This window comes from Corvus kubaryi, unplaced genomic scaffold, assembly GCF_017639235.1.
Source record: "Corvus kubaryi isolate FWS band 111438036 unplaced genomic scaffold, C.kubaryi_AGA036_p1.0 69, whole genome shotgun sequence".
Classification (NCBI taxonomy): Eukaryota; Metazoa; Chordata; class Aves; order Passeriformes; family Corvidae; genus Corvus; species Corvus kubaryi.
In genome coordinates, this window is record NW_024582057.1 from 9,912,429 (window position 1) to 9,940,291 (window position 27,863).

The window sequence follows — 27,863 nt, forward strand, 5'->3', positions numbered from 1 at the left end:
GGCGCCGCGGCCGCGGTCCCCATCGGCACCAGTCACACCGCACACACGCCCCGTCCGCGCCCCTCCTCGGCAGCGCCAGGGGCTCTTCCTCCGCCGATACAAAGCTGCTCGGGAAATGGCAGCAGTCAAAAGCAATTTTCCTTTATTTTTATTTTCGTTTTTTAATTAATTTTTTTGCGCTCTTTCTTGTGAAAAAGAATTAATTTCCTAAATACATACCTTTTTTTTTTTTTTTAATTTTTAATTTTTTTGGTGTGTGCGTGCGTGTGTGTGGAAGCACCGGGCTCCTGCGATCGGTGTCTGAATGAAACTACGTAAATGCATATGTCTGTACGTTGCACTGGAGGGAAAAACAGAGCACTTCTGCGAGAGCTTGGATTCAAATGTGGTTCATCTGGTCTCCAGGATTTTCCGTCTCTTTGGGGTTGTTCGCCTTCCCGGGCTGCGAGGCGGGATTTTCTGAGCTTTGACACATCTTTGGAGATGTCTCTTAAACAGGAGTCTGGGAAAAAACATTTGAAATCGTAGAAATATTTTTTTTGCCCCTTTCCCGTCCCCTTGGTGACTTGAAGCATCAAAGCGACCAGAACTTAACGCTTCTGAAGACTTGTGATGTTTGGATTTTATTGTTGCTATTTTTCTTTTAGAGGAAACTTGACAGAGGAACATATTTATAGTCCAAGTAAGTACTTTACAGAGGAAATTTAGTTTGTGTAACTTAACAAAAAAAACCCCAAAACCTAGTGTTGAGGTTTCTAGCATAAAGTGCATTGGATTAACGTCCATCCAAGGCTGCTTAGCAAATCGTGTTGAATTGCAGTTTTCGCAGTGTGTGTTCGTCCGCTCCTTCATGTCCATGGTAGTCCAGCACCTAGGGGAAAATGCACCTGATTTTGAGTCGGTATAATATTTTTTAAGATGTATTTCAACACCGAGGAGGAAATGGTCCTAAAGTAAATTTATAATAAGTAATAAATGTGCACCTGGAAGTAAAGTATTTTCAGCATTTTAATCCCTATTTATGCCGTGCATCTCAAACCAAGGAGGAAACACTGAGAAGACAAAAGTACCTCCGAGACCCCGAGAACTCCCCCACACCAGCATGAATGAAACCGTGTCCAATACAGTAACTGGATTATAATTTTTGGTGTTATTAATTTTATTATTACTGGCTGCTTTACTTTTTTGGGTTCATCCTGCTCCTCTTCTTCCTCTCTCCCTTCCTCTTGCTGCTTCCTCTTGGGAATTATGGCTCATCCGGGGAGAAGAGGCTACGATAACCGGGAGATAGTGCTGAAGTACATCCACTATAAACTCTCGCAGAGGGGATACGACTGGGCTGCCGGCGAGGACAGGGCACCCCTGCCTCCAGGTCTCTCTGCTCCTGCTGCTGCTGCGGTTGCTGCTGCTGCTGGGACTTCCTCTGATCACACTGGGCTGGTGTCTCCGCACCCCGAGCCCCCCGGCTCGGCTGCTGCTAGCCACGCACCCCCGGCCGAGGGGCTGCGCCCCGCACCCCAGGTCGTCCACCTCATCCTGCGCCAGGCGGGAGATGAGTTCTCCCGACGCTACCAGAGGGACTTTGCCCAAATGTCTGGCCAGCTGCACCTGACGCCCTTCACGGCCAGGAGCCGCTTCGTGGCGGTGGTGGAGGAGCTCTTCCGAGATGGGGTTAACTGGGGCAGAATTGTGGCCTTCTTCGAGTTCGGTGGTGTGATGTGTGTGGAGAGCGTCAACCGGGAGATGTCTCCCCTCGTAGACAGCATCGCCGCCTGGATGACCGAGTACCTGAACCGGCACCTGCACAACTGGATCCAGGACAACGGAGGCTGGGTATGTCCCCCAACTGGGCACTTCCTCTCCCGGCTCTGGCCCGTGGCTGGTGGGACCCCGGGTTGCGCAGTGCCCAGGAGATTGCGCTCGCGGGAGCAAAAGGTTTGCCCGGGGGTGTCTGCACTGGGATGTGCCAAAGCAGTGCAGGCCTTTTGCCAGTTGTCAAGTTTCACCTTGATGCTGGGTATGGTGGAGTGGTTTGAGATGGGGGGAACAGCTACAGCTCATGGGGGGAACAGCTACAGCTTAGGAGCGAAAGGGATGAGTGAGGCACTGTCTTCATCAGCAGTCTCCACTTTCCTGTGGTCTCCGCTTCTCCTGTCCACCCTTACCTGCTGGCAGAACCAAGGCAGGTTCCTAGCCAAGGCAGCAGACTCCTGCAGTGGGGTGGGAGGGAGCGGCAGAGATGCCCATCCAGCTGCCAGGGAGAGGCACATTGCGGCAGGTCCCAGGCATCGGGACAGCAGGGGCCACCTGTGTGTGTGTGCATGCAGTGTCCCGGCCTGTGAGGGGTGATGCACCAGACTGGTGTGCAACAAACACGGGATCCTGGTGTTGCCGGCAAGCAGATGGCCGTCGGTGACAGTGTCTGCAGCTGTGGTTGTCACTGGAGTGGGGGTTTTATGGTATAAGATACGTCTAGTGTGAAAAATCTTTGTCTTGAGACGAAACAAAGGTGCTGGGAGACGTGTCTGTGGGATTGTTCTGGAAAATGAGTATTTGTTGTGATCTGATGGGTGACTGTTTCTGGGGTAGAGATCACCTCTGTCTGCAGCAGGCTACAGCCTCAACTAGAAAGGGAAGATTTCCACTTTTGGAAAATGGACAGCTTTTTCACTTGTAGTCAGTCAAAAGCCTTTCCTGTTTCTCTCTCCCTATCTTTCCAGAATAAGTAACTGGATTGAATTAGAAGGGTATTCCTTTCCTTTTTTCCTTTATTAGTTGATATACCGGAACAAAATGTGGTCCCAGCCACTCTCCCACAAACCAAATCTGTTGTATTTGTGAAGCTTATGATATTAATGTTTTGGAGGGAGAAATGGCTCAAGTTATACTGAAGAAGAAACCTAACATCTGGGCTGAGAGCTGGCATAAGTCACCTAGAAATGGAGGTCAGCTAGGTAGGACACTGGCATTTTCAGGTTTGGTCTCCTGTGAAATACAGAAAGCTGATCAATTACACAGCACATCTTTAAGAGGTGTGTGTAAAAATATATAAATTACAGTGTATGTTTCCCAGTTAATGTGTTTTTCAAGCCTGGTGTTTGTTAGCTCTGGGTCTCTTGGCAAATCAGCGTTAGGTTAAATAATGTGATGCCTGCACTGACCATCTCTGTTAAAAAAATGAAGGTGTTGCCTTTCCCCACTGCTGAACCCGCCTGACTAAAGGGGATACATGTCCAGGGATCCAGAGGACATCTCCTGCAGATGGACAGTAACAGAGGGAGCAAGGCTTTGGGGCCCTTTTCTCAGCAGGAATCCACATTGCTCACCTCCCAAAGGAGTGCTGCTGATCCCTGGCTACAAGTCATACTGGAGGCAGGATTGTTCTCCTGCTCTCCTCTGCTTCCATCAAGAAGAAAAAAATTCTAGATTCATGGGGCCAGAAGGGGGAGCAAAAAATGTGTGTGTGTGTGCGTGTGTCTGTGTACTATATACAAATACGCACACGTATACAGACACACACGTACGTATATACACACATGCACACAGACTGACTCCAGCACTTGGTTGTTGGAACCACAGCTGGGAGAGGGAGGCTTGTCCCCTGGTCCCCTAGTTCATGGATCACTACAGAGGGTTTGTTAGTGTTGTGGGGGTCTTTTTTCACAAAACAGATAACTGGGGGGAAAAAAGTCTGCGAACAGTTCAGGCTTTTGGAGACCTTGGCTTGTTCAGCGACGAGCAGCTAAAGGGTTAGGGATTTTGCGACTGCACTTCTGGGCTGGGATGCCTAACTTGTGCGTAAGTCCCTCCTCAGGCTGGAAGCCCGTCTGCGGAGCTGGGGCCCTCGGTTCGCTCCAGAGCCAGTGAAGTCATTCTGTTGACTCCAGTGAGCTTTGCATCAAACCGTAAGCATGCTGGAGATGTATTGTCCTGTGGGTGTATTGTGTAAAGAGAAACATAAATAATGAATAAAACCGAGAATGTGAAAAGACAGGTGTTACCAGGCGTGATTGGCCAGAGGAGGCGAGTGCTGGAGCTGTTGCTCGACAGTTAGAAGTACAAGAAACTCAGACTGTAAACAATGACTGCCTTTAAAAGGAAAGGATACCTCTTATCAATAGCCACTTAATTGTTTATTGAGGTTTTCTATCAACAAAAGCTCCAGAATTTGGATGCATGTGATACCACTTACTGCCGCATGTTATTTGTAATGTACACATGGAAGATGTGCAAAATACTACCTGAAGGTGGCTTTTGCCTGTCTCTCTGGTACATGGCTGGTACCTTTGAGCCATAGCATTATTAAAAACAGGCAAAGCCTTCTAGCTGGTTACAAAGAACAAAAGACTAACGTGAAGTTGCAAACACAACTTTTGGGATCCTCTCTTCAGGCAGGAGAAATCAAGGAGGGCATGGGACAGTGGATTCTTCTTTTTTTTTTTCTTTTTCTAAATTGCAGGATCTGTCAGTGTAAAAGGATGCTTTAATATATGTGCTCAGTCCTCAACTTGCCTCTTGCACCATACCTCATGTATGAACCTGATTCATAAATGGCTCTTCCAGCCTTGTAGGTGGTCATGCTTGGTAGGAATTCAGCACAGCCACTTGCAAGATCTCCCTGTCATGCAGGGTGCTGCAACAGGCAGGAGCCCTGGCTGCTGTAGCCCTCTCCTCCTTTATATTGTGGCTCCCTGGTATTTTGTGGAGTGGTAAGTTTATTAGAGGCTGCTTAGTACCAGAGAAGAGAGTGTCACAGTTAGTCATGAGAGTGTGTTTTACACAGCGGGTAAGTTGGGCAACACAGGCCTTGTGTCTCATGGATGGGCCTGTGTCTTACACTCAGGTCTGAAATGTGGTTGATGTGGGTTTTTTTCTTATTTGTTTCTTCTGTTTGAATCCATTCTGTAAGTTGGCAGTGTGTTTTCAGGATGTGAATTCTTTATATTGCAAGGGAAACAAAGAAGGAAAGCATATCGAAGGGCAGGGTGGGAGGGGGATATAGCTGGTGGAGTATAAATTTTAGGCACTAGGCATCACTGATAATGGTGTCTGGGGGTTGTTAATGCCCTTACAATACACGGCCTCATGGGTTTGTTCAGAACTTAGAAAAAGCAACAGATGGGAACTGCACGTAATCTGCATTATTAGCTTGTGGTTCTGGTGGCAAATAAATGCAGCTTTCAAAGTTATTCACTTTGGCCAGGATACCACAATATTGTACTTTGGCCTGATAACATCTTAATTGTATTAGGAAAGAAAAAAGAGGAGAACTAGCTCATCTCTGCAATTTTGTGGTACTTGGTATAATGTATGCTTTCTGATTAAAAACTTAATGGCTTAATTTTGATTTCCAGAGCTGCAGAAGGACTGGCTTGGCAGTGGCCTGTCACACTTGGCAACCTTTTTGACACTGACATGGGGAACACTGAAGGGATGCAGTTGGTGTGGGAGAAATAACTGTGTTTGTCTTGCAGTGATGGGTTCCCTCTTTGGGCACACAACCTAACAGACGTGGGAGCCATGCTTAGCTCTGGGCACTTCTAGTCCAACATATGGCTTTCTCCCCAAGCTGTTCAAGAAAAACAAGAGCATGAGAACTACAGAAGGAGACACAGGCACCGTCATATTTACATAGACATGTACATTTTTGATGTAAAGAATGCAAAAAAGCCCAGGTGAGAGAAGCAGAGAGAAAATTCAGCCAAGAACACTTAATTTTAAATTACTGTATTTACATTTTAACCAGGAATGCCATGGTCCTGTGTTTTCATTTGATTCTGTTCCTTTTTTGTCATTCTTTATATTCTGCTCGAGAGTTAAGGCCACGTACGGGGAAGGATTTAGATGTCTGAAGTGGACCTTAGGTGGAATGTAAGCGCCTGCATCCTCTGAGTGCCTGCCTAGCCAGAGTGGCGACTGAAGTCCCTGGCTTCTCACTGTCCCTCATCCAAGCTAGTCAGGAGCTGCTTCTGCCGTGAGAGAAGGGAGCCACTTCAGGGCTGTGCGGGACACTGTCCCCAAGGACCTTTGTGTCCTGAAGCTGGCAGGCACCCTCTGGCCTAGCTGCTGTCTCTTAGGTGCCATCCTTGCTTGCAAGCACATCTGAGGAGAAGCCTCCACTTTTCCTGGTGATTCCTTAGTTTAGGCCTCTCCTGAGCTTTGGCAAGGAGACTTTCTCCAGCTTGGCAGTGGGATGTGCATTCACATCTCCAATATCTCAGGAGGTGTCACTTTCCAGATGGCTGCTGATTTTGCTGAGGTGTCCTTCTCTCTGGCAGCAGGGCTCCTTCTAATTCTGCAGGGGTGAGATTTCATTTGGTGGAGGAGGAAGATCTAGGGTGTCTAATTCCTGCAGTCTGATGTGTTTTCTCAGGTGGCTGTCCACAGCCAAATGAATAAATGCTTCTTGGATGAGCAACAAGACCCCAGGTTTCCCTTCTCCTGAGCTGACTGTCTTAATCACCGAGCTTTCTCTTTTTTATTTTGTGCCTAGTAAATCATTAATTTTCTTTGCTTGGTGGCACACCTTGGAAAGGAAGCTTGGAGGATTGCCGTGCCCTGCACTGGTCCGTGGCTGTGTCATGAAGGTGGGGGATGGCAGATGCATCTGCCTCCAGGACAGAGCTAGAGATCATGGATATTGGTGTGGCACAGGGCCCTTCCTGAGCTTGTCTATAGGGCACTGACCAAAATCCCATCCCTTTTGGGCTCTGGAGCTGCTCTCCCAGCAGCTCTGCCAGGCACCCACCTGCACATCACGTTGCTTCTTGTGCAAGTCCCAAGCAAAAGCCTCTTGCTTGTTCAGCACAGGACTTCACGTTGCTTGGAGAGGGATGCTACATGCTTGGCCAACGAGAGCATGGAGCAGAGGCGCTTTGACTTTCTTCAGCGGCGACGTGCGGCCTTGTAACGACTCAATCCCCAGTGGGGCTAACCCCAAGTCACTGTTTGACTGGTAAAAGGAAACTATCTGAAATCCACTCAGTTAAATAAATGAATTGGCAGTTTCAAGTGTTGCACCTTCTATAGGTCCTTTGCCAGTTTTTGTGGCTTTGTGGGTTAATAATCGAATTCTCAAAAGATTGTCAAAATATTTTTCTTTTTTGCTGTTGCTGAAGAGCAAGAAGTTCATTCTGTGGAGGACCCGTGCTGAAGCAAGGAGAAGAGCTAGGGCAGAAAGAGAAAATGATTGTGGTTCTCTAGTCCCTTTCATTTATAATAGCTTTCTCTGTAACTTGCAACAACATTAGGCTGCGTATTTTCTCAGAAGTCTGTTTTCTTTCTAAAAAAAACAAAAAAAAAATGTATCGACTGTGACCTTTAAAATTTCAGAACCAGGGGTCTCACTTGTGGAGATGATGTCATTTGCCTTGATCTTGCAAAGAACTATAAAGTTCAAACAGCAATCCTATTAAAAAGTTCTACTTTACTTTCAATATTGAGAAAGAAGTTTGTTCTGTGCCTGCACTAACACAGGCATCTCCCGAGCTGCTGTGTTAGCTCTGCTGGACAGTAAGGAGCTTAGTTTTTTGAGTATGTAGCTTGAAATTCAGAGTCGGTAATCCGTGAAGAAAATCCAGTTGAATTTTTCTGCCGAGGCACAAGCGTTCCTCCGATGGCAGAGCCCGGCTCTAGCAGGAGAATCACAAGACCTATGCAATGATGTGTGAAATTGCATGTGGAGCAGAAGCATTTTCCCAGCGGCCAGATCCCAGGGCCTGGGCTTCCTAAGGCAGCACGGGAACTTTGTACTGCATCGCCAGCAAACATTAAGCCCCTGTGCTCAATACAGGTGTCCTTGATGAGAGGGTCATCTCTCAGCAGGCTGGACCTGGCATGCTGGAGGGAGGTGGATGTAGAAATGGGAGTGGTGCTCAGGTGTCGCTCTGAAACCTCTGCTGTGGTTTTGCTCTCACGTGGTGGTTTGTGCCTGGCGCACGGAAAGCCAGCCTTGTGCTCTGCCATTGCCACCAAGGGATGCTGGGCCCAGGACTCAGGGCAAGGGTGGCTGAAGTGGTGGCTCTCTGGTGGCACCAGCTGCCAGCAGTCATGCTGTGTCCTTGTCTCCCATCTTGCTCTGCAGCTCCCTCGCCGAACCAGCCCAAAGCCTTTTAACACCACGTTCCTGCCCCAGGGCTGCTGGTAAGGCAGTGGCCACTGGCTTCTGACCTGAGGTCTGGGTAGCCCCAAACTGGGTCAGCAGTCACGGAGCTAAAAAACAGTGTGAAAGGTCTGATGGAATGATGACTATCCTTTTAGCAAAGAGGTTTTTTACTTTTTGCCTAATTCATTTCCGTCCTTCTTGGTGATCAGGGTTATGGTGAGAGGTTCTGGTTCTTTGCCTGTTTTCTGTTTCTGCTTCAAGGTGGACTGGCAGTCCTCAGTTTCCTGACTGCCCCCTTCCATCCCTGCTGCTGGTGCTGGGTGCTGGGCACTGGGTGCTGGGCGCTGCCACCTAGCCATCAGGAACTGTGTGTGCCAGGTCTGGCCTTGCCCTGCCCACCTCCCTCCCTGATTTATTTTCCTTCACACCCTTGGGAGGGTGGAGCCCAGCCCTGTTTGGTTTGTTGGTTTTTTAAAAATAATTTATTTATGAGCACCTCATGGCTGCCCTCCTGCTGATTTAGTAATAATAATAACAACATTTGTTACTCAGTGGCAGCAAAATACTGATTATTTCTAAGGGCAGTACCGACCTGTTTTATTTTCCATTTCATATATAGTAATAGGATGGATGAAGGTGTGCAATGCCATAGATCTTCTCTTCCCCAGCAGGATAACATGCAGGCCTTCTTGGCAAACATGAATGCTGATAACCGATTTGAGGGATTTTTATTTTACTCTGGCTTTCAGTCTCATTAACAATCTGATGGCTTTTTTTTTTTGCCTTTTTTTTTTCTTTTGTCTCTCGAAAGACTGTGATACCGGATAACTTTTCCAAATGCATCTGAAAGTCTGGAATTTATTTTCTGTTATTTTATCTTAATGTTAGTATGCTGTCATAATTACTGTATATTGATAGACTTTGCAAAATTCCCCCTTGCTGGAAAGTTCCTTGCCAGTTTCTGGATTTTACAGTTAACAAGTAAGAAAACAGATCTGATGTTAGAAAGTGTTGCCATTGACTTCAATAGGAACAGGAAGAGGCACTTAATTGGACAATTGTAGTTATGTTTACTTTGTATATGTGGCAAGAAAAATAAGATCAAATGAAAAAGCCACAGGTTTTCAGCTAATAGGGAAAACCAACCAGCCTTTTCTGTAACACATGATTAACCTTTGGAAGTTGTTTTCATGGGAAAGCTGTGAGTGGAATTACTGAATTGCATTCAGGAAAGGTTTAGATATTTATAAGGGTAAGGAAAACATCTATGCTTCTGTTTGTGTCAAATTGCTTGAAAGGGCAGTCATACACCTTGGGGTAAATTTAACATCAGCTGCTGAAACCAGATCACCAGGTGCTGAGGGTAGAGCTTTCTCCAGCTCTTTCAAAATTATCTATTCCATTGCTTCTCCCCCAGAGCGCCTGGTGTTGGTCAGTGACTGGGGATACTGGGATGGATGTGCTGCTGCTCTCATCCATCCAGGCATGTGTTTTGTTAAGGTAATTGTAAATGCACTTGATGTGTTTCTAAGAGTACCCACATGACAGAATCTGCTCCTGTGCTGACTGGAGCTGTGTTATGAATTGCCACACGAGTTCCTAACTTCGCATCTAAAGTCGCAAGCCCATCCTCCTTGTATTTGTCATCGAAGTTCTGCGAAAAGAACCAGGTGCTGGGTTAGTGGTTCGACTCAATGATCTTAAAAGTCTTTTCCAACCTAAATGATTCTGTGATTCTATGGTTCTGTGTTAGTTGAAAGAAATAGCGTGCTTCAGTGCATATATCATTTTATTGCTATTTTATTTAGGAAGCATAAAAAGAATTATTTCGTTTTATTGATTGAAAAGGCAACTCAGTGGGTTTCAGGGTACTTCAGTGAGTAATTTAAGAATGTGGGCCAGGTACAATCAAAAAGAAAAGGCCTCATTTTTCCCCAAATGGTGACTTAAAGAGGCTCTCGCGCAGTTGTTCGAGAAAGTAACTAAGTCAAAACTTAACTTCCTCTTCTTGGCTCTAGTACTGAGTACACGATAGGATATGGGGCAAATCACTAATATCTCTCTTTTTCAGTTAACCCATATATGAAATAGGTATTCTTGCTAGCTATACAGCACATAAGGTATGGGACATTTGTTGTTGCCCCTCATGCTATCATGAGCTGGGCTGATGTTCTGTAATAAAAAAAAAGGAGTACAAGGTACAATTTTGAACAAAATGTCCATTTCAGTAACTTGGGGCTTAGAATAAAGCTCAAATCTGCAGCATTACATTTTGTCATTGCTGGAGTTTGCTAGCCTGGGAAAGAGCAAAGTGAGTCAGATTGTGAAACTATCTTGGGTGAGATTTGAGTGGAGAGGAGATAAAAGAAAGAAAAGAAAAAAGTTAAATGGAAATTAGGCTTAAACTTTTTCAGCTCCACTGTTTGGATGTGTTTAGCAATGCTTGTGATGGAAACAGATTAAAAAGATCCATTTCAGGTGTTGATTTCTAGTTTTTATGTAGGGGAAGGATGAGCAGTGTGAGAAATGGCAAGTGACAGTATTTGTGTTTTCCTTTAAGTATCAGCACAGCTCTTTGGGTGTTTCAAGAAGGAATTTGTCTTCCCTTTTCTATTCCCACTGTATGTTAAAGCTATCTGTGGCACTTCAGGAAAGGAGTATAGTATAGGTATATCATGTGCACCTGTAAGAAGTATCTTCATACACTTGTATTCTTGTGTTTCCATTCACAAGCTTTATTAAATGTTCAGATGCAAGCAGCAAAAGCAATTTTAAAACACTTAAAAAGAAAAGTGAGTAGTAATCAAACCTTTTGGCTGAACCATTAACTTGAAGTTACTCTTAACTATCTTGCTGAACTGAGGCTTAGGAGACAAAAAATTCTTGTTGCGTGCCTTGTGGAGATTTGCATGAGTCACTAGAAAGATGGGATAAGACCACGGACAGCAGGCCAGTGAAATCTATGGGACAGTCCTGTAGCCTGTTTTTGTGATGGAATAACTATTGCAAGCTTTGTCTCTAAAGGAATTAACTAATTTCTTAAGAATATTCTTCACATGTTCATACTGTATATTATAAAACGTAGTAGAGGATCCTATTTCTAATCTCTCATTTTTAATAGAGAAAAAAAAGTTAGTAGTGAATCAAAGATAAATGCATTAGTAAATGATAAATTGGCATTTCCATTTGCAGAATAAGGTGGTCGCTGCTGTAGATAGATAAAACCTGTTGAAATTCTCAAGAATGAACTCACAGCTTAAGTAAAAAAAAAAGATACTAAAAAAACTGAAGTAATGACTCCCTCGTTCATAACAGAAGCAAGTTCTACATTGTGCTCCAAGTGTCTGCAAATTTTTGCTCGAGTCAGACATATCCAAAGCTCCTCTCCTGAAGTGATCTGGCACATCACATTAAATCACTCTGTCCAAATACCTAATCCTCTGCTGCTGGATGCACAATGTCCCGAATATAACTGAGAAGGAATCCTAATGCCTGTGTTGTTTCCAGGTTCCAGCTTGACCTGTTCCTTTCCCTGTTTTCCAGATCTGCAGTAATTAGCAGCACTGCTGCGGAGCTTGGCTGAGGGAAAGGCTTTGCGCCTCACGGGGCCGGAGTGCCACAGCAGGGCGCCCTGATGAGGGAGAAAATAAACCAGTCTCTTGAAATGTCAGGTGGCAATCAAGGTTGCAAGTAAACGAGCCAGCCTGGAGTCTGTTCAGGCTTCTGCAGTAGTTCACGGTTGTCTGCAAAAAACCCCTGTGGTAGAAAATCCGCATATTTGGCTCTGGACTGAATGTGTGGAATCCTTGCCCGTTTTGAGTCAATAGCTATTTTTTTTCAGTGTGGGTGCTAGAACCAGTGGTATCTAGCCTTGCATAGCAGTGAGCATGTGGACAGACCCAGAAAGGGATCAGTGAAGTGCTGTACAGAGCCTTGGTTACAGTGGACGGTTGGGCACGGCTGTGTGGCGGTGGAAAATTGGAGCAAGGCTGCCTCAGGCTTTGCCTTGAGAGTGCTTTTCAGCCTCCCCAGGCATCCTCACTCTAAGGGGAGCCCAGGATGCCACACATCTGACTGTGCCTATGTGGGACAGGGGTGGTAGTGTCCCACCAGGACCAGCAGTTTTCTAGAAATTGGCCCTGCTCAGCTTTGGCCAGTAAAACTGTTCCTCAGCCCCAGGGGCAAGCTGGGGAGCCTCCCTGGTGCTTTAGGATGGTGAAAGGGGGGCCTTTCCCCTCTGCTCTCAGCCTGGGTGACACAAGTGGTGGGGAGACATGCCAAGACATACCTTTGTACTTTTTTTCATGCCAATTGAAGTGGATTGTTTCACAAGGGAATAGTGTATTCATTTTACAAGCAACTGGATTTTTCCTGCCTTTTGAAAAAAAATTATTTTATTTTCCCCAATACAGTGAGAAGGATGCTTGTGACATGGTAGTTCATTCTGCAGGCTGGGACTTCTGTGAGAGTTCAATGGACCGAGGGAAGAGGCAGCACTGGCACACTGCTAGGCTGTCTAAACTGGCCTAGGGTTTGTTTTAGAAAACTTGCTTGCTTTTTTTTCCCCTCTCTCTGCTCCCTTCTCTTCCCCCCTGCAGACAAAATACATCATTCTTGCAAACGCAACTGTTTAATTTTAATAACTGGCCTAGAGCAAAAACTGACAGTGGGAGAGGAGCTGTTTGGTTTGCAGTCGCTGACAGCTGGAATAAACTACCTGTTCTTTTGGAAGGGATGGACAGGCAGCTTGTTTGGTTTTCAGGACACTTTGATCCCTAAAGAAACTCCTCTCAGCAAAAGAAATAATGACTGAAACTGTGGCAGCTCAGTGTTACTGACTGCTCTTTCTATGTCAGTCTCCAAGTTCGATGGGGAAGCGCTGTGTGCAGACATCCCTTGTCCCTGTACTTCAGACCTTTCTGCTGAGAGCAGCTCCTCATCCTGAAAGGTCACTGTCACCAGTGCCTTCGGAGAGACCCAGAGACCCGCTAAAATCAGTTTCCTATGATCCCAGTCCCTATCAGGCTGGTTTGACAGGAGCTCTTCAAAATAGCTAAATGGCTTGGGTTCTCAAAACCCTGCCTTGAAGCAATGAAGGCTGAATGATTAAGTTAGAGATTAAATAATTTTGAAATGAATGGTTTTACCTCTGACTCCTTAAGAAAGCCAGCCTTCTTACTATGCCAGTTCTCAGAAGAAAATGGCAGCAGTCCCATTTCCTCTTCTCTTCCCTCAGGGCCTGCCACCCTTTTTATTTTTATTTTTTTCCTCCCAGGGCCATTAGACAACATGCAAATTATTGTTAATAGGGCCAGAACAATACTGCATTCCCAGTGGGATCGTTAGGGTCAAAGCCATCGTGTGCCAGCCCTCAGTGTGATACTAATTTTGGCCGTGTCTGCCCCAGGGTTTGGAGGTCAACCGGAAGGGGGCTGTGAAGCACAAACGCAAGCAGGACCTGTCCCTGCGGCCCCCTGCCCACAGCAGGCTCTGGCCAGCCTGTGTCTAGGGGTTTTCCTGACCCCCTAGCAAGGTTGGTGTGCTGCAAGGCACTGGCTCCTTCCTCCGCCTCTCCTGCAGCCTCATCGAAGGTCCCTCAGAGGGGACAAGTCCTCCCCTGTACAGGGACCTTGCCAGCCTCTTTCCAGCCTCCCTTTCCCAGCTGCTCCACAGGGGTGTCTTTTTGCTTGAGAATTAAGAAAGCACCGCATGTCTCATTTTGGTGTGGGCTTCCACTTGAAATAAGGGGATGCCTGGCATCAAAAGGGTGGCCATGGGGCTGGGCTCATCAGAGGGCAGCCTACAGCCCACATCCACCCTGAGCTTTGGTGCAGAGTCTCCAGAGGACAGGGACAGTTTGAGGGAGATGAGGAGAGGATGCTCTACCCCCATATCTCCTTCCTCTGGCAGTCCCTCGCTCCCAGGAACCCTGAGAGTCCTCCCATGGAGGATCATGTTGGCAATGAATCTTTTAACATTGGCTTTAGAAACTACATGGACTGTGTGCCACAGAGGGAAAGGAAAGGCAGCTGTCCTCAGACCTTAGCCTTGGGCTAGGTTCTGTCTCTTGCCTTTGCTTAAAAGTCATGGGACTTTGCCACTGGAGTGTTGGCAGGGGTATTAGGGCATTTGCAAGACGCCCTTCGTAACACGTTACAGGGAAGTGGTTGTAACTATATTTGAAAGTGAATGTGGGGGACAAAAGAGAAATGTATGTCTGACATCACTGACTGAAGTAACAGTAGAGTGAATTGGATGTCTCTGTCAAGACTGGGATTGCAAGTTCCCTTTCTCCTGCCAGACTTGCTGAGGGGTGGTTATGCCTGGGCAGGGCAGGGGCTAAAATCCCCACCTTGGTTGCACTTTGGGAAATGGCAAGACCTTGACATCATGTCTTGACCCTAGCTTTTGGTGGATGAACAAAACTAAAAAGGAATGCATTTAGATTTTATAAAATACTTTCAAGTAGCAGTTTGCCTGGGCTTTTTCCCCCCCTCCCCTCTCTTTTTGATCTTGTCAAGGATTCTGTGCACTCCCCAATGCTGTGAATTCAGATGTGCATACCTTTAAAAGGTAGCAGTGGACTCACTGAAGTCTTTGACTTCCAGGGAAGCAGAATGAGAGGGCTCGAGCAGAAAGTGAAACTCTCTAAAAACACAAATGCAACAGAGCAGCCTTCTTTCATTTTCCCAACTGAGCATAATGCAAACAGTAAACAGTTGGCACAAATTACTAATACAGGTTTGCCAGGAGGCTGATCAAAAACATGCCGAATTCAGCAGTATGTTTTGCATGAAGTTCAACAGGTTTTTTGCATCAGACTCGCTGCAAGGTAGAGAAGGATATTTTTTGAAAGAAAAATGCCATTTGAAAAAATGTGGAAAATTCTCCTGCTCTACCTCCTACATGTTTCTATTGTCAAACAGTCACTGATCTTATTTTAGACTTGACCTTCGTGTTCTTTCCACAGCACACAGGCTGAATGACATGTTATTCAAGTTCTCAGACAATATTATGATATATCTGCTTTTATATTTAGCTGTAACTTTTATTCTCCTTAAAAACAAACCCACCTAATGCAACCACCACCTATCCAGGGAAAGTATTTCCATTCCCCTCGGCTTAATTTGGACAAATTTGGCATGAAAACATTCAATAGTTCCATAACAACCTTTGCAACAGGATGCCTGCTGTGCTGACATGCAGGTCTAGAGTGACTTGTACCATGTGCCAGGAAATTGCATTCTTAAGAAAAATCTAGACATAAATTCTGAACAATCAACACTTAAATTTTGAGAAGTCTGGCAGCAAGCTGTTATCTTCCTCATGGGTTTTCACTTTAATGGCTTTTTACTTTCTGAGCACTACCTCTCTGTCCTTTATGGAGACTGTATGCTCCTGGCCCAAGCAAGCTGAGCTCTGGAGAGTGGAGAGAGGGGGCAATTCTCTCTTGTTGCTGTTGTGCATTCCAGCACTGCACCTTGACATGGCAGGATGTCTTTTCTTACCAAAAGAAAGCTGAGCATAGCTGGAAGTTACACGAATGGGCATTTAGCTCTCAGTGGGCATTCACACAACTGCTGGGCTGCAGTGCAGTTCAGCCTTGCCTTCACACCTGGCAAGCTGGAAAGAGGATGGGAAGAGGTGGAAGTACCATTAGATCCATCTATCCTAAATCAGCTAGGGGCATTCTTACCCTGGGACAGGCCAGTTTGTTGAAGTATGAGGGGACTGAAGATGGGGAAGAAAAGGCTTTCCCTGCCTTGAGGTCTCTGAATTCTTCTTTCTTTTTTGCTCATCTCACTGAATGGGGAGCAAGAAAACAGCATCATATGGATGCCTGTCTTCCAGAACTGCTGCCCTGCTGCCAGCTTGGACAATGGCTCCATGACTCTCAAACATTCCCCAGACCTCCATTGTTCCTATTTAAGGGAGCAACAGCATGGCTGGAAGACCTTTATGTCCCTCTCTGCCAGGACCTCCTAGGTGTGCGTCAAATGTTACATCAGCAAGAGAACGGTGGTTATAGACAGGACCAAGTGGACCCCTGAACTTTGCCACCAGGAGATTGCAAGAAAAATTGTCAAGACACACACAACTCCGTAGGAAAGAAAAAAACCTGCTGGTTTTTTGTGATGAGTTCAGGAAAGCTAAGTGCCAATTTAATTGGCAAAACATTAAATGGGGTTCTAGGAGGAGGCAGGGTCGGGGAGGGGCATTCCGTGGATACGAACTTAAAGCAAAATGAAGGGCTGCGAAACCGTGTGAACTGAACCCCATCAGGGAAGGCTTACTAAAACTTGAGCCAGGAAAAATTATAGAGTTCTATAAATAGCTAAATTGAAAATTGAATGCTTTTGTGTGTGTGGATGCACACATCTATCTATGAGGTCATGTGTGTAAAAGAAATACAGTAGTACTTCATGTGTTGGGGTTTTTTTAAGTAGTGGAAAATGTTTTAACGATTTTTTTCTTTTTTTGATTTTTTCCTAGAGACAGTACATTATGTTCTGTCCTTAGGGCCGAAAACACAAAGTGCCTATTTTCATGAGGAATCCTACAGTAGGAGGAAGGGAAAGTATTATGCAGTGTAGCAAGAGTATAGTAGCCATTCCACAGTGATTACACATCCAAGCAAAGCCTGCACTAGAAAACTCAAAAGTATATTAGAAGCGGAAAACAAGATGTGTGAAGTGTTTCCTATTCCCTCCCCACACTTAATGACAACCAAGCAAGCAGGGAGGTGGTCATGGACTTTAAATTTAACCCCTTGTATTTGATAATACTGTATTTCAGTGGCAGGCAGCAAGCATGTTATGTACACACTAGATTGAGAACTTCCTCTGCTTATTAATTTTGCTCCCTCAGAAGTTTCAGTTATTTTCAGTATGTTAAAATAGTCCAGACACAAACCAGAAGTGACTGGAAGCACTAAATAATGCAGCAGAGTTTGAAGAACTAAGGTCGTTTAAATGAATCCCAGCCTGAGCAGCTCCTTAATTAAAGTACAAAACTTTTTTTTAGTTTTACACCAATAATTTGTGATTCCAAGTCTGACCCCCCCCCCCCCCCACCTTTACCTTTTAATACCATTCATTCATCCTGTGATGGTCAAATGATGAATGAAATCAGTCTTCTGAAAAAAAAGAGCACTTTTTCATCCAGAATTCAAGTGAATTAAAGAATCTGTGCAGTCGTTCAATTTGATTTAAGAGCAAGACACAGTCTGGAGTGGTAATGCCCTCATACCATGAGGGAATCAAATTTGTATTCAAGTCCCCTTTGCTGGCTTGTTTAATCGTTTATGATAACATCAGTAGCTTGGTAAATGATGTAATGGGAGTTAAATCAGGATGACCAACATAAACATCTGTCAGTGCATGTGAACATTTGATGTATGACCCCAGGGCCCAGTGCAGCAGTTAGCATCTTGGCAAGCAGTCCTTGGACATCCGCGTCAGTCGAGGTTTCAGGACTGCACGCTGGAGAGGTTACATGTGCTCTGCTCCGTGCCGGTAACAGGGTATGTGATCTGGCTGCTCGGTGGTGGGGGTAGCACTTGGCAGCAGGTCCCCTCCTCGCTGTGGGCACAGCCCACCCCAGTGCCGAGGGTCAGGCAAGGCATCAGCATCGCAGCACTTCTCCCAGTGAGCCTCAGCTGGCACTTGGTGTTGGGTGGGCTCGTGCTGTTCATCTGAGTGCAGGAGAGTTTTACAGAGGTTACCAATGTCACTCTGAGTAGCCATGTAGTTTGAGATTCACAGTCCAGTTTACACCCAAAAAAAATCAGCCTTAGTGTTTTGTGAACATAATTTCAGAGGAATGATTTCCCAGGCTTGGATTATGCTGGTGTTATTTTCATTCAAAATCATCTTGTCATCATGTTCTTGCTTAGATTTGTAATTTTCTGAAAGCAAGCTGGCTGGTATGTTCATGCTGCTCACTAATCTTTTTTTAAAACTTTTTTTTTTTAATGAAAGTCATGTGGGAAGCTAAAAGTATCTAATACAGACAAACATGTAAGTTACTGGATGTGTATGCCCTCTGCCCACCCACTCTAAGAGCAGCTTTGCTTTAACGTGTGGAGATAGGGGAAAAGTCTTCCCACTTATGCTACATCCTTGCTGCTATAAAAATGGTTGCTTTTACACAAAAAATAGTCATATTTAGCTCCTTTACTCCATTTTAATCCCTTCAAGGTACGGCATGCTTATAATTGACTTCAAAAAGAGCCTTTTATCAGTCAAGAGTAAGTACATGAAGTTGCAGAACATAGACTTCCTATTGCCACGGGTTTTCAAAAGAGAGCTGGCAGCACCCCTTGGTTTTTATTATGGATATAATATATAGAGTCTGTTTGCAAAGAGAAGGAATAAGTTATATATTCTGAAGTTATTAGGTTTTTTTTCAGATGAAATGCAAGCCATTCAGGAATGCAACTTAAGCTCCACTACTTCAAAATAAAGCTACAGAAGTAAATATAATTGCAAGCTAAAATATTTTATCTCTTTAAAGAGCCACTGCCAGCTTTAAAAATGACCATAATTAGCTGGATATGTTAAAATTAAAAGTGCCAGAACAGCACACAGTTATTCTAAATGAGAAGGAAGACTGGAAAAAGAAACCACCCCTCCTTGCCAGCAGTTGTGCACACATGCACCACACATGCCCAATTTGGTTTTACAAAGTATGCTGTCAAGTGAATACTGTCATGTTCCCTGTTTAATCAGTTTCCTCTTTTATTTGTGTGCTGTTGTATATAAAAGGAAATCTGCTTGTAAAGTCAGGCTGTTTAATAATTCATTCAAAAATGATTAGAGTTCAAGGGGAAAGTTGTTCCTTTAAATGACTGAACCAAACAGGAAAAAAACATGGGTAACAGAGGCTGAAATTCACTTGTCCCTGCATTATGTATGGTATATTTCAATTCCATGTTCAGATCTAAAAATTCAGCTTAAAGTAAAATGTCAGTAGTTATCACCTTTATTTGGGTCCTCCTTTATTCCCCTTTTGGGTAAATTTTGTTTGTTCTGGTTCTTCAAAGGTGCTTTCTTAGGCAGTAAGATAAGAAAGATGATTTTTTTTCTTTTGGTCTTTACATGTACTGTGTCTTCCCAACACAGGCTGAAAAATCCCAGTTGGAATTACTTTTGCCAGAGGAAGTTTTCATCTTCTCTTCAGACTATGCTCTACAAAGTAACCCAGTAACCAATCCCTGGGAAATGTCCCCAATTTCGAGCAGGGTGCTGGGCTGGCAGGGGGCGTGGTAGGAGTGGTGGGGTGGTGTGAAGGAGTTGGTGGCAGGGCACAGGACTGGCCGGGCTTCAGCCCTTGGGGTGGTTGCGACTGTGCCCTGGGAAAGTGCTTGCAGTGGGGTTTTTATTCAATGTTTTCCCTCCTTTCTCTTGTGCAACAAAACAACTACCAAGGGCCTGAATTCAACAATGTGTTTAGACCAGAAACTTCCCTTTGAAATCCCTGTCAGCACTTTCCCAACATTAGCTAAAGCAGTGAAACAACAGAGCATGGGGACACTGAAGCAGAGATGAGAGCCTGTGCACTGTACTGACTCCGTGAACTGTCCACGTGGCCCCCAGAAAGCCTCTTTCTATTAATGGGAATATTTCCTTCAACTGTTTTGCTTTCCAGAAGCAGCCTAACCAGCTGCGACCCACACTTCCAGTATTTGCTGGGGGCTGTTTTCCTGAGTGCTGCTCAGAGCTTGCACGGTGAGACACAAACCTTTCCAATCAGGGGAGGCTCAGCTGGGGTGGTCTGCACTTCCCCCGTGCCAAGTCCAGTCTGTTTGCCTGTGATTAGCATGGGCACCATCCTTGGGGATGCTGCTGTGCCTTGCACTTGGACTCTTGTCCTCCTGAAGCCACTCTTGAATGAGTGGAGCAGTGGCATCCAAGTCACTCAAGTGTGGTGATGGCACCTAGATGTGACTGAAGGCCAAAGGTGATAAAGGTGTGAAGAGGAAGATAGCACTTGTCAGATAGCGCTCTGGTCAGCAGAGCCAAGGATATTTATAGATCAATGTCACACATATGGTCAGGAATGCCCTCGTCATGGGAATACATCATCTCATTTCTTGAGCCGGAACAGCCTTTATCCAGGCCCCTGGTATCACATAAGATGGTTCAAGTCTAAGCTTTAGATGTCTCAGCATGGGAAGGAGTTTGGTAAGTTCCAGAAGTGTCGTTGGGATGTATCTACCTTGTTGTTAGTGACAGAGGGACCCTGGACCTAGTGGAGTCCATGGTTGTCTTGGAGGAATGGGCAAGTGGCAGCTGGCTGTGGCCTGCAGGCAGGTAACTAGTTTGATGCTAGGTACGGTACCAGCAGATGGTGCTGAAGAATGGATAGCACAGTTCCCAGGTTTTGCAAGGACCCGTTAAGACTTCTTGGCTGGGGGCATTTTGGGAGGTCCTTGCACGCCGGCCTTTGTGTGGAGGTGGTATCGTCAGCTGGGCGCAGCCTGGGCCCTGAGCTCTGAGCCAGACAGGTTATTGAGTATGTCACAACTTTGGTTTCTCCTGCTGCATCAAAGATGCTGCATGTTGCAGAGTTGTGCGGGTTGCCACTATGACGCTTCCTCTACCAAGCATGCCCTGAAACTGCTTACTCACTGGTGGTAAACAGCATTATTTAGCGGCTTACCCGAACACCCAAGAGCTGCTCATTTTCCTTGAAAGGCCAATGGTTATTGTCCTCCTGCTATTGCTTCTGCACTCTTCTGCATTCATGCTTTTGTCTCAGAAGATCTGCAGTCCTTGTGGGTGTTATCCCAGTCCCAGCAGGCTCTCACTTGACCTTGGTACAATTTGAGTCAGATTTGAAGCCATCTTTTTTCACCTTGGGTTGTGTCCTACTTGCTACAGATCAGAAATGGTGGAGTTCATAACTGAGTAGGTCATTGCTATAATATTTTCCATTTGAAGTAGGAAACTGTCTGAATGAGGGGGGAAAAAAAGTAGAATTTGAGATTGTTTCATGAAAAATAGATTCTGTGTTTTACAAGTTTAATTATGACTGATTTTCCAGCTTTAGCTTTATATGCTTTTAATGTTGAATCTAAATTAGGCCACAGGAAAAGGATGGTCTATCTTCAAAGAAACATTTAAGCTGATTGTGTTCTTCAGATTCACGGAAAACAGCTGTGGGTGTAGCAGTAGCTCTCAAGCTCTCTTCCATGCTAGCAGACAAGATCCGGATGCAAGCTGGATACTTCTGCTGTGTGGGAGTTTGGAGGAGAGGCTCAATGAAACTGGTTGGCAAAATTGCCACCAGAGCTGAAGAGCTGTAGGACCTTTTAGAGTATCTGAGCCAGGGGAAGTGGACCAGCGGAAAGGCATCCCACATCCTCCCCATGCAACTATGATGCCTCTGATTTTCATGGGCAGAGACCACATTGCATAGATGGATGAATACATTCTTTTTCATTGCTGCCTGCCCATTTAGAAAAGCTCCTTTAAGTACATAATTATCATTGCTTTGATTGAAATCCAGCCCTGTACCTATACATATATATATATATATATACACACCACTACAGATGGAAGGTGATACCACAGGGAGATCTACTTGGAAAACACATGGTGGTTTTGCCAGCAGAGACTCTGATCTTTAAGGTTTTGTAGTGACTGTTCCAATTTCTTAACAGCTTTTTGTGCAGGTCATCCAGGAATGTTAGTTAACCTCCACTGTTCATATTTGTAGTGACCTTTGCATAGGTGACTAACATATCTCACTAGTCTATAGATTGACATTTTTGATGACACAGATGTCCCATGACTTCTACTACTCATGTGTTATTCTGAAATAGGTATGGAAGAGCAGCTGCTCCAGAATGAGTCCATGAACCAGTAGTCTTTTTTTTTGAAAGAGGCCACATTGCTCCTAAGCAGTCTTTCAGGTGTTGCCGCACTGGTTTTCGCTGAAGAGGAACAGAGCGCTCTTACTGCAGAGCAAAGAGTGGCAACTCATGGAAGAATTCATAAATAGCTGCTCTTCAGTAATCCCACATGAAGCTGAGCTGTGTTCTTTCAGTAGACTCTGTGGCTGTGCTGCAGGGCTTGGTCTGAGCCTGCTGAAGACCTGTCTTCACAGTTTATGTCATGTGGTGGTTTTCTGAATGGTGACTTCAGAAGCACTTAGCTTGGCAGGCAAACTGAACAAGCTTTGTTTAAATAACCAAACAGGTACAGAAGACTAGTTGATGTTTGGAATTGTCAGCAAATGATGGTGAATATTTTCAGCAAAATCATTGTATGTTTCCTACTGCTTCAAAGTACAAATTCAGAGATTGAGAGTGGTTTGAGAATATTAAAAGTGCAGGGATACAAGTGCTTTTATGTGAGGCGCTGCAGTTTTGTTTGGGCAGGCAGCTATTTACTGCTTTACCAGTGGTAACAGAAGCAATAGCTGGGCCTTGCAAAAACATGTGTTTCTCTTCTTTTGAGAAGCTCCAGCTCTTTCAGCAAATATAAAAAAAAATTAGAAAGCATCTTAATTGTTTTGGTGTTATGGGTTTCATCAGCACCTGGAAGAGGAATGCAGTTCATAATTTAAAACCTTTCCAGTCTCCCTTCCAGCACAGGATGGTTGGTGTTTCTGAGAGGCTCTGTTTGTGTGGATGTCTGGACAGGTTCTGCAGCCCATTTGCTTGTTTTAAAGCTGAAAATACAAGAAGTCATTTTGAGTGGTAGACATTCTACCTAATTTTCATAATACCTTCCCTCTGGGCAGGCTGCAGTGCCTTTGCTGACATGGAGGACTGGGGCTATGGCAGAGTAACTCCTGAGCCTCCCCAAAGCTGCTTGCCCTGGCCGTGGGCTGCAGCAATGGTCAGGCCTTGTGGGCTGCAGTTCAGCCCAAAAAGCCAAGAGTTTTTATGTGACTTTTTCTGCAGCAAATGACAGTATTTCAGTACTTTGAATTACTCTTAGTCTCTTCGGACTTGCAAGTTACTGAGACGTAGGAAGCTTTCTTGTTTATTGTTCTCTCTCTCACATGACTTTTTATTGAAGACCCAAGCACTTCTTCGGCAGAGTGTTAGATTCAACATTCTTTTTAAATTAAATTTGCTGAGGTGACCTAATCAGATGGTAGCTGGTTGACCACAGGAATGGGAACTACGATACTGTGTAATCCAGTTTAACGTTAATTCACTCTGTGACCTTAGGCAAACAGCTTAGTTGCTGCAAAATGGGAATGATAATTCCTTTTAAATGTTGACAGAAAGTTGAGTAAATAAGCAAGTTCTGCTCTCTGTGGGCCCGGCAGTCTTATTCTCAGAGGGACTTCAGAGCTTCCGTTATTTCAAATGACTTTGGAGTAAAGGGATGTAACATAGGCATCTGGATCACCAAGGACTTACTATGTTTTCCAGTACTGATCCTCATACCTCAGCTTTCTGTTGTGTGTGTGTGGTTGTGTTTCAGGATGGAGTGAGGGATTCCTGGTGGTTGGGCTGGGTGATCTTGGGGGTCTTTTCCAGCCTGCAATTCCATAAGTCCTGGCCTTGTCTCCAACGGCAGTGTCATTCACCATCTTACACCTTGTGGCATGTAAACACAAGATGGATGGACATCCTACTTCCTCTTCAGGCAGGAATGTGGCACTTAGTCCCATGATGGTTTTAGTTTTGAAGTAGTGCATCTTTATACTAAATACTGACATAAATGAACTCAGCTCCGTAGGGTTAAGAGCAGGAGTGGCTTCATTTGCCACCAGTAAGTTTGCCCGAAATTACTCAAGTAGCCTGAAGCAGACTACTTGCTGTTTAACATCCTGGTGACAAAACACCTCATGACAGCAGAACAACCTTTAGAGTTTTTCATTTCTCAATTGTGTTTCTTAAACTTTGAAGTCCCATTTATTTGACACGTGGTATTTTTCAGGCCACGCTTTTATTTGGTGGGAATAGCATTAACGTGTATTAAAGGCAGAAGAACGTGAGGAAATGGTTAGAACTTATTCCCAGAATGTAAATAATTTCCTAAATTTTGAGCTCTACAAGTCTGATGTGTTTTAAATGGCCTTTCAGAGAGCAAAATGAAACTCGGTGTGGCATTTAACCAACAGTTTACAGAGGTGCTAGTTATTCCACTTGGCTATATTTAGGAGTCCAGGAAACAACAATGACAAAAAAAAATAGTGAAACACTCTTGCAAAAAAATTAAAGGAACAGTTTCAGCTATAAAACTGATGTCTGCAGCAAAAAACCACAGCTGCTAAATGTAACCAAATCATAATAATTGTGACAGAGTTACATCCCAATCTTTCTTTAAGACATCTTCACCCATGTGAAGGCCTCTTGATTTAAACAGGGTTCAGCAGCAGCAGGGAGGTTTGTGTTAGAGGATCCTGGTAAAATTGGACTGCTCATGTAAATCAAGGCTTATTTTTGCATTCCGAAGGGTGAAAAAGTCATATGAGGGGAGTGAGATGCAAGATGTGTGAAGAAACCTTTACACAGCGACTCCACGCTGGGGAAGTCTCAGCTGGATGCTGTGCCCTGCTTCGAATAGAAAAGCAGCTGACCACTGTGAGAGGGAGTCTTGGGGACTCCCCCGTGGCTTGGGGAGCATCGTCTGCAAGGAAAATCAGAGAAACCTGCTTGTTTGCTCTGTGAAAAAGTGCAGAAGGCTAAAGAATGGAAGGATAAGTCCTCACATGAGTGAGAAGCAGGCACAGGGCAAAGGGACAGGAATAGAAGTGACAAAAACCACATGGGTGAGGGATCACCACTAGCTTAATGAAACCCTTCTCAGTAAAGATGAAACAGTATAGTTAATGTGTTTTAACTGGACATAATTAGTCCCTCTCCAGAAAATAAAGTAGGTGAAGTACTTAAGCTGATATTTTGCACTCTGCCTTATGAAGTGATGTAACTTTTACCAGTCTTTGAAATACTGATTGTGAATGAGTCAGTGTTTCTCAAGGGCTTTGGTCAGCTGTTCCCATTTACTGGTCTGGAATCTCACTTTTATCATCCAGTCTCTCTGAGTTTCTCCTCATGTTCAAAACCAAAGTTAATGTCATATACTGAGATACTGTCACACTATCATTGAGGTTGAAGTGCACTGTGATAGATGCTACTCAAATACGTGGAGAGACAGAGTTACCTGCTTTTGCATGTCTGCAGTTCAACTGTTTTCCTGCTTCAGTACGGTTCATTAGGGCTGTGATTTCTTGTCACAGCACTTTTACAACCCTAGTATAAATGCAGATTTATCACCAAAAGGGTGTTTTTTGCTTCAAGAAAGTGCTAGGGAGCATATTGATGCAAGTTTCCTTCCTTAATCTGCAGTGTTGCCCAGGATAAGTGGCATTTGCACTACCTGAGCTCACTTGTGCAATGAAGCTGCCTGTTAGCCTGGTCAGATCTTCCTCCTGCCAACCCACCCTCAGCACAGCTTTGTGAACTCAAGAGGTGTTACAGTCTAGAGGGTACGTGCTTGAAAAGGAGCATCAGCAGGCCAGCCAGACACAGACATTGTATTGTTAGGAAGGATGGGGAATTCATTTCACGGGGCTGGTCTCAACATCCTCCAGCCACGCCAGAGGGAGAGCCTGGGAATGACTGTGTTAAAGAGTGGGTTGACATTTAGCTCTCCTGTTTCTCCTCTGCAAGTTTCACCGCTGTCCAGTGATGATTACTTGACGGGCAGAGCACCCCCTTTGCTCTGCTCTTGGGCAGGTAGGAAGTCATTCCATAAGCAGGCGCCCTCTTTTGCCCATCCTCCCTCCCAGCCCCAGCCCCTTGCCATGAGCTGGTCAGCAGCAGTGGTCGGAAGCATCCTTAATGAGGTCCCTAGCTGCTCACTGGGCTGATTTGGTTGTAGTTTTTAATAATGCGAGGTTATTTTGTTAGCGGCTTTACTTTCCAAGTCTTTTCCCCCTTCCAGCACCCCTAGGTACAGCTCTACTGGATCAGTTACCATCTGCTCCAGTGTTTGCATTTAGCCTGCAGGGCCTGTGATCTCAGAAATATTTCCTGTAAATGGGATCTCTCATGCCAGGCCTGTCACACAATAGATATATAATTGGATAAAACCTAAACTGAAAACAACAAACAAGAAGAAGAAAACTACATGTTGTGCCATACACAGCACGTGAGCCAGTCCAAAATGGGATATGCTTCTCGTTTGTGTCTAAGCTGCTCTCATATGTCTTTTTTATTCCCTTTTGCTGTTTAACAAAATCAAATTAATGTAATAATTAAATTCCATGGTGCATTTTTTCCCCACTTACTCTGGAGCAGCTTGCAGTGTGCAAGCAGAACAGTAGTAGTTCCACAGCAAATGCAGTTGCTGGGTTTTAAGTCTTGATGCTGGTGTTGGATACCAGGTAGAGTCCACGCTAAGGTCACAAATCCTTCTCCTCCATGGTTTGGCCGTGTGCAGCATTTCTTGTTGGTTGGGAGGCAGGATGATGCACGGCCTGGGAAGAAGGCTGGGCTTTGGGGGAAAGAGTGGGCAAACCACAGGCAGCTGGTCTCCTGGTCACTGAGAGCAAGGGTGAAGATGACATCACTGATCCTTGCAAAGGAGAAAGAAATGCAAAATTTCCTTGAATTCTTTAAACCCATTTTGAAGGCCACCTGAGGAGGGGTACAAGTATGTGTAAGATGCATGCTGTCCTCTGGGACAGCTTGCCTTTTGGATTTGCCAACCTTTCTGCAAGAAGATGAAGATGATAAAAAACATCTGATGCAATGGAGCCACACCTAAACTAAAAAAACCCTAACTGATGGTATAAATCAGAAATTGTTCACTGTGATTTTCCCCTTGCTCATACTGTGAATTTTCTTCATCATTGCTGCAAGAACAAACTGTGTGAGTTGTATTCGTACTGTTATTCTGGTAGTAATGAGCTTACAAATACTTTTTCTGTTTTGTTGGAGGGACTGCAAATGCTCTGCTCTAGTCATAGCTTGCAAAAGCTGCTCGGAAGTGCACTGCAGAACATCAAAAAAAGAATTGAATTCAGCTTCAGTCAAGACCAGTAATTGGTTTTCATACAAAAAAAAAAATCCCCAACCAACATCTGTCTCTGGAAGATAAAAAAAAGCCCAGAGTTTGGATTTGATTGCTCCCCCTAAAGTAATAACAGTAATCCTAATAAACGGGCAGATTTATAAATTTTCACCAACAGACAGTGCCACAATGTTATACTAACTTTGGTTTATTTATGACAAATGTAGTCTAAAGCACCAGAAATATAAACCTTGAATCCTTTTTAATTCCAACATAAAAGGATTACAATTTATCAATATAGCTTATCTCGTAACGCTGTGCCTTTTTTATGAACCCACAAAACATGTGTTTTGTCTTCTTTTCTGCTTTTTTTTAAAACATAGCCAGCAATTTCTAAATCAAGAATACAATCCTAGTGCTAGTGCCATTTTTGGCGATAGGCTGTTTTATTGATTTCCACAATGCTGGCATTTCATCAATAACGGTAAAATACAGGCCCATAAATTCACCCTTCCCAAAAGAAAGTGGCCTGATCTTTCATAGCAGCTTCCGTTTGCCTTTGAGTTGAACTGTAGGTTTAGTGGCTCAGGAAAAAAATCAGGTTTGATGAGCCTTAAAGAAACAAATAAACCAAGCCAGGAGCAATCAAAAGTACATGAGAGTTCATAAAAAGTGAGACTTGGTTTCTTTGTCTAGAAGATTAACACTTCCTCAGGAGGGCTGTAATAGGATTGAGCCTTCCCCGTGGTACTTCAAAGACATATGCTCCTGAA

General features: G+C 44.6%; 1 protein-coding gene across 1 annotated transcript in view; it reads left to right on the top strand.

The window, feature by feature from the left end:
* Positions 1–6: 6 nt before the first annotated feature.
* BCL2 (BCL2 apoptosis regulator) overlaps positions 7–27,863 on the top strand; it is a 96,539-nt gene continuing 68,682 nt past the window's right edge. The window contains exon 1 of the mRNA XM_042049000.1: positions 7–1,833. Coding sequence (XP_041904934.1) covers positions 1,249–1,833 — 585 coding nt within the window. The 5' untranslated portion in view covers positions 7–1,248. The remainder of the gene's footprint in view (positions 1,834–27,863) is intronic.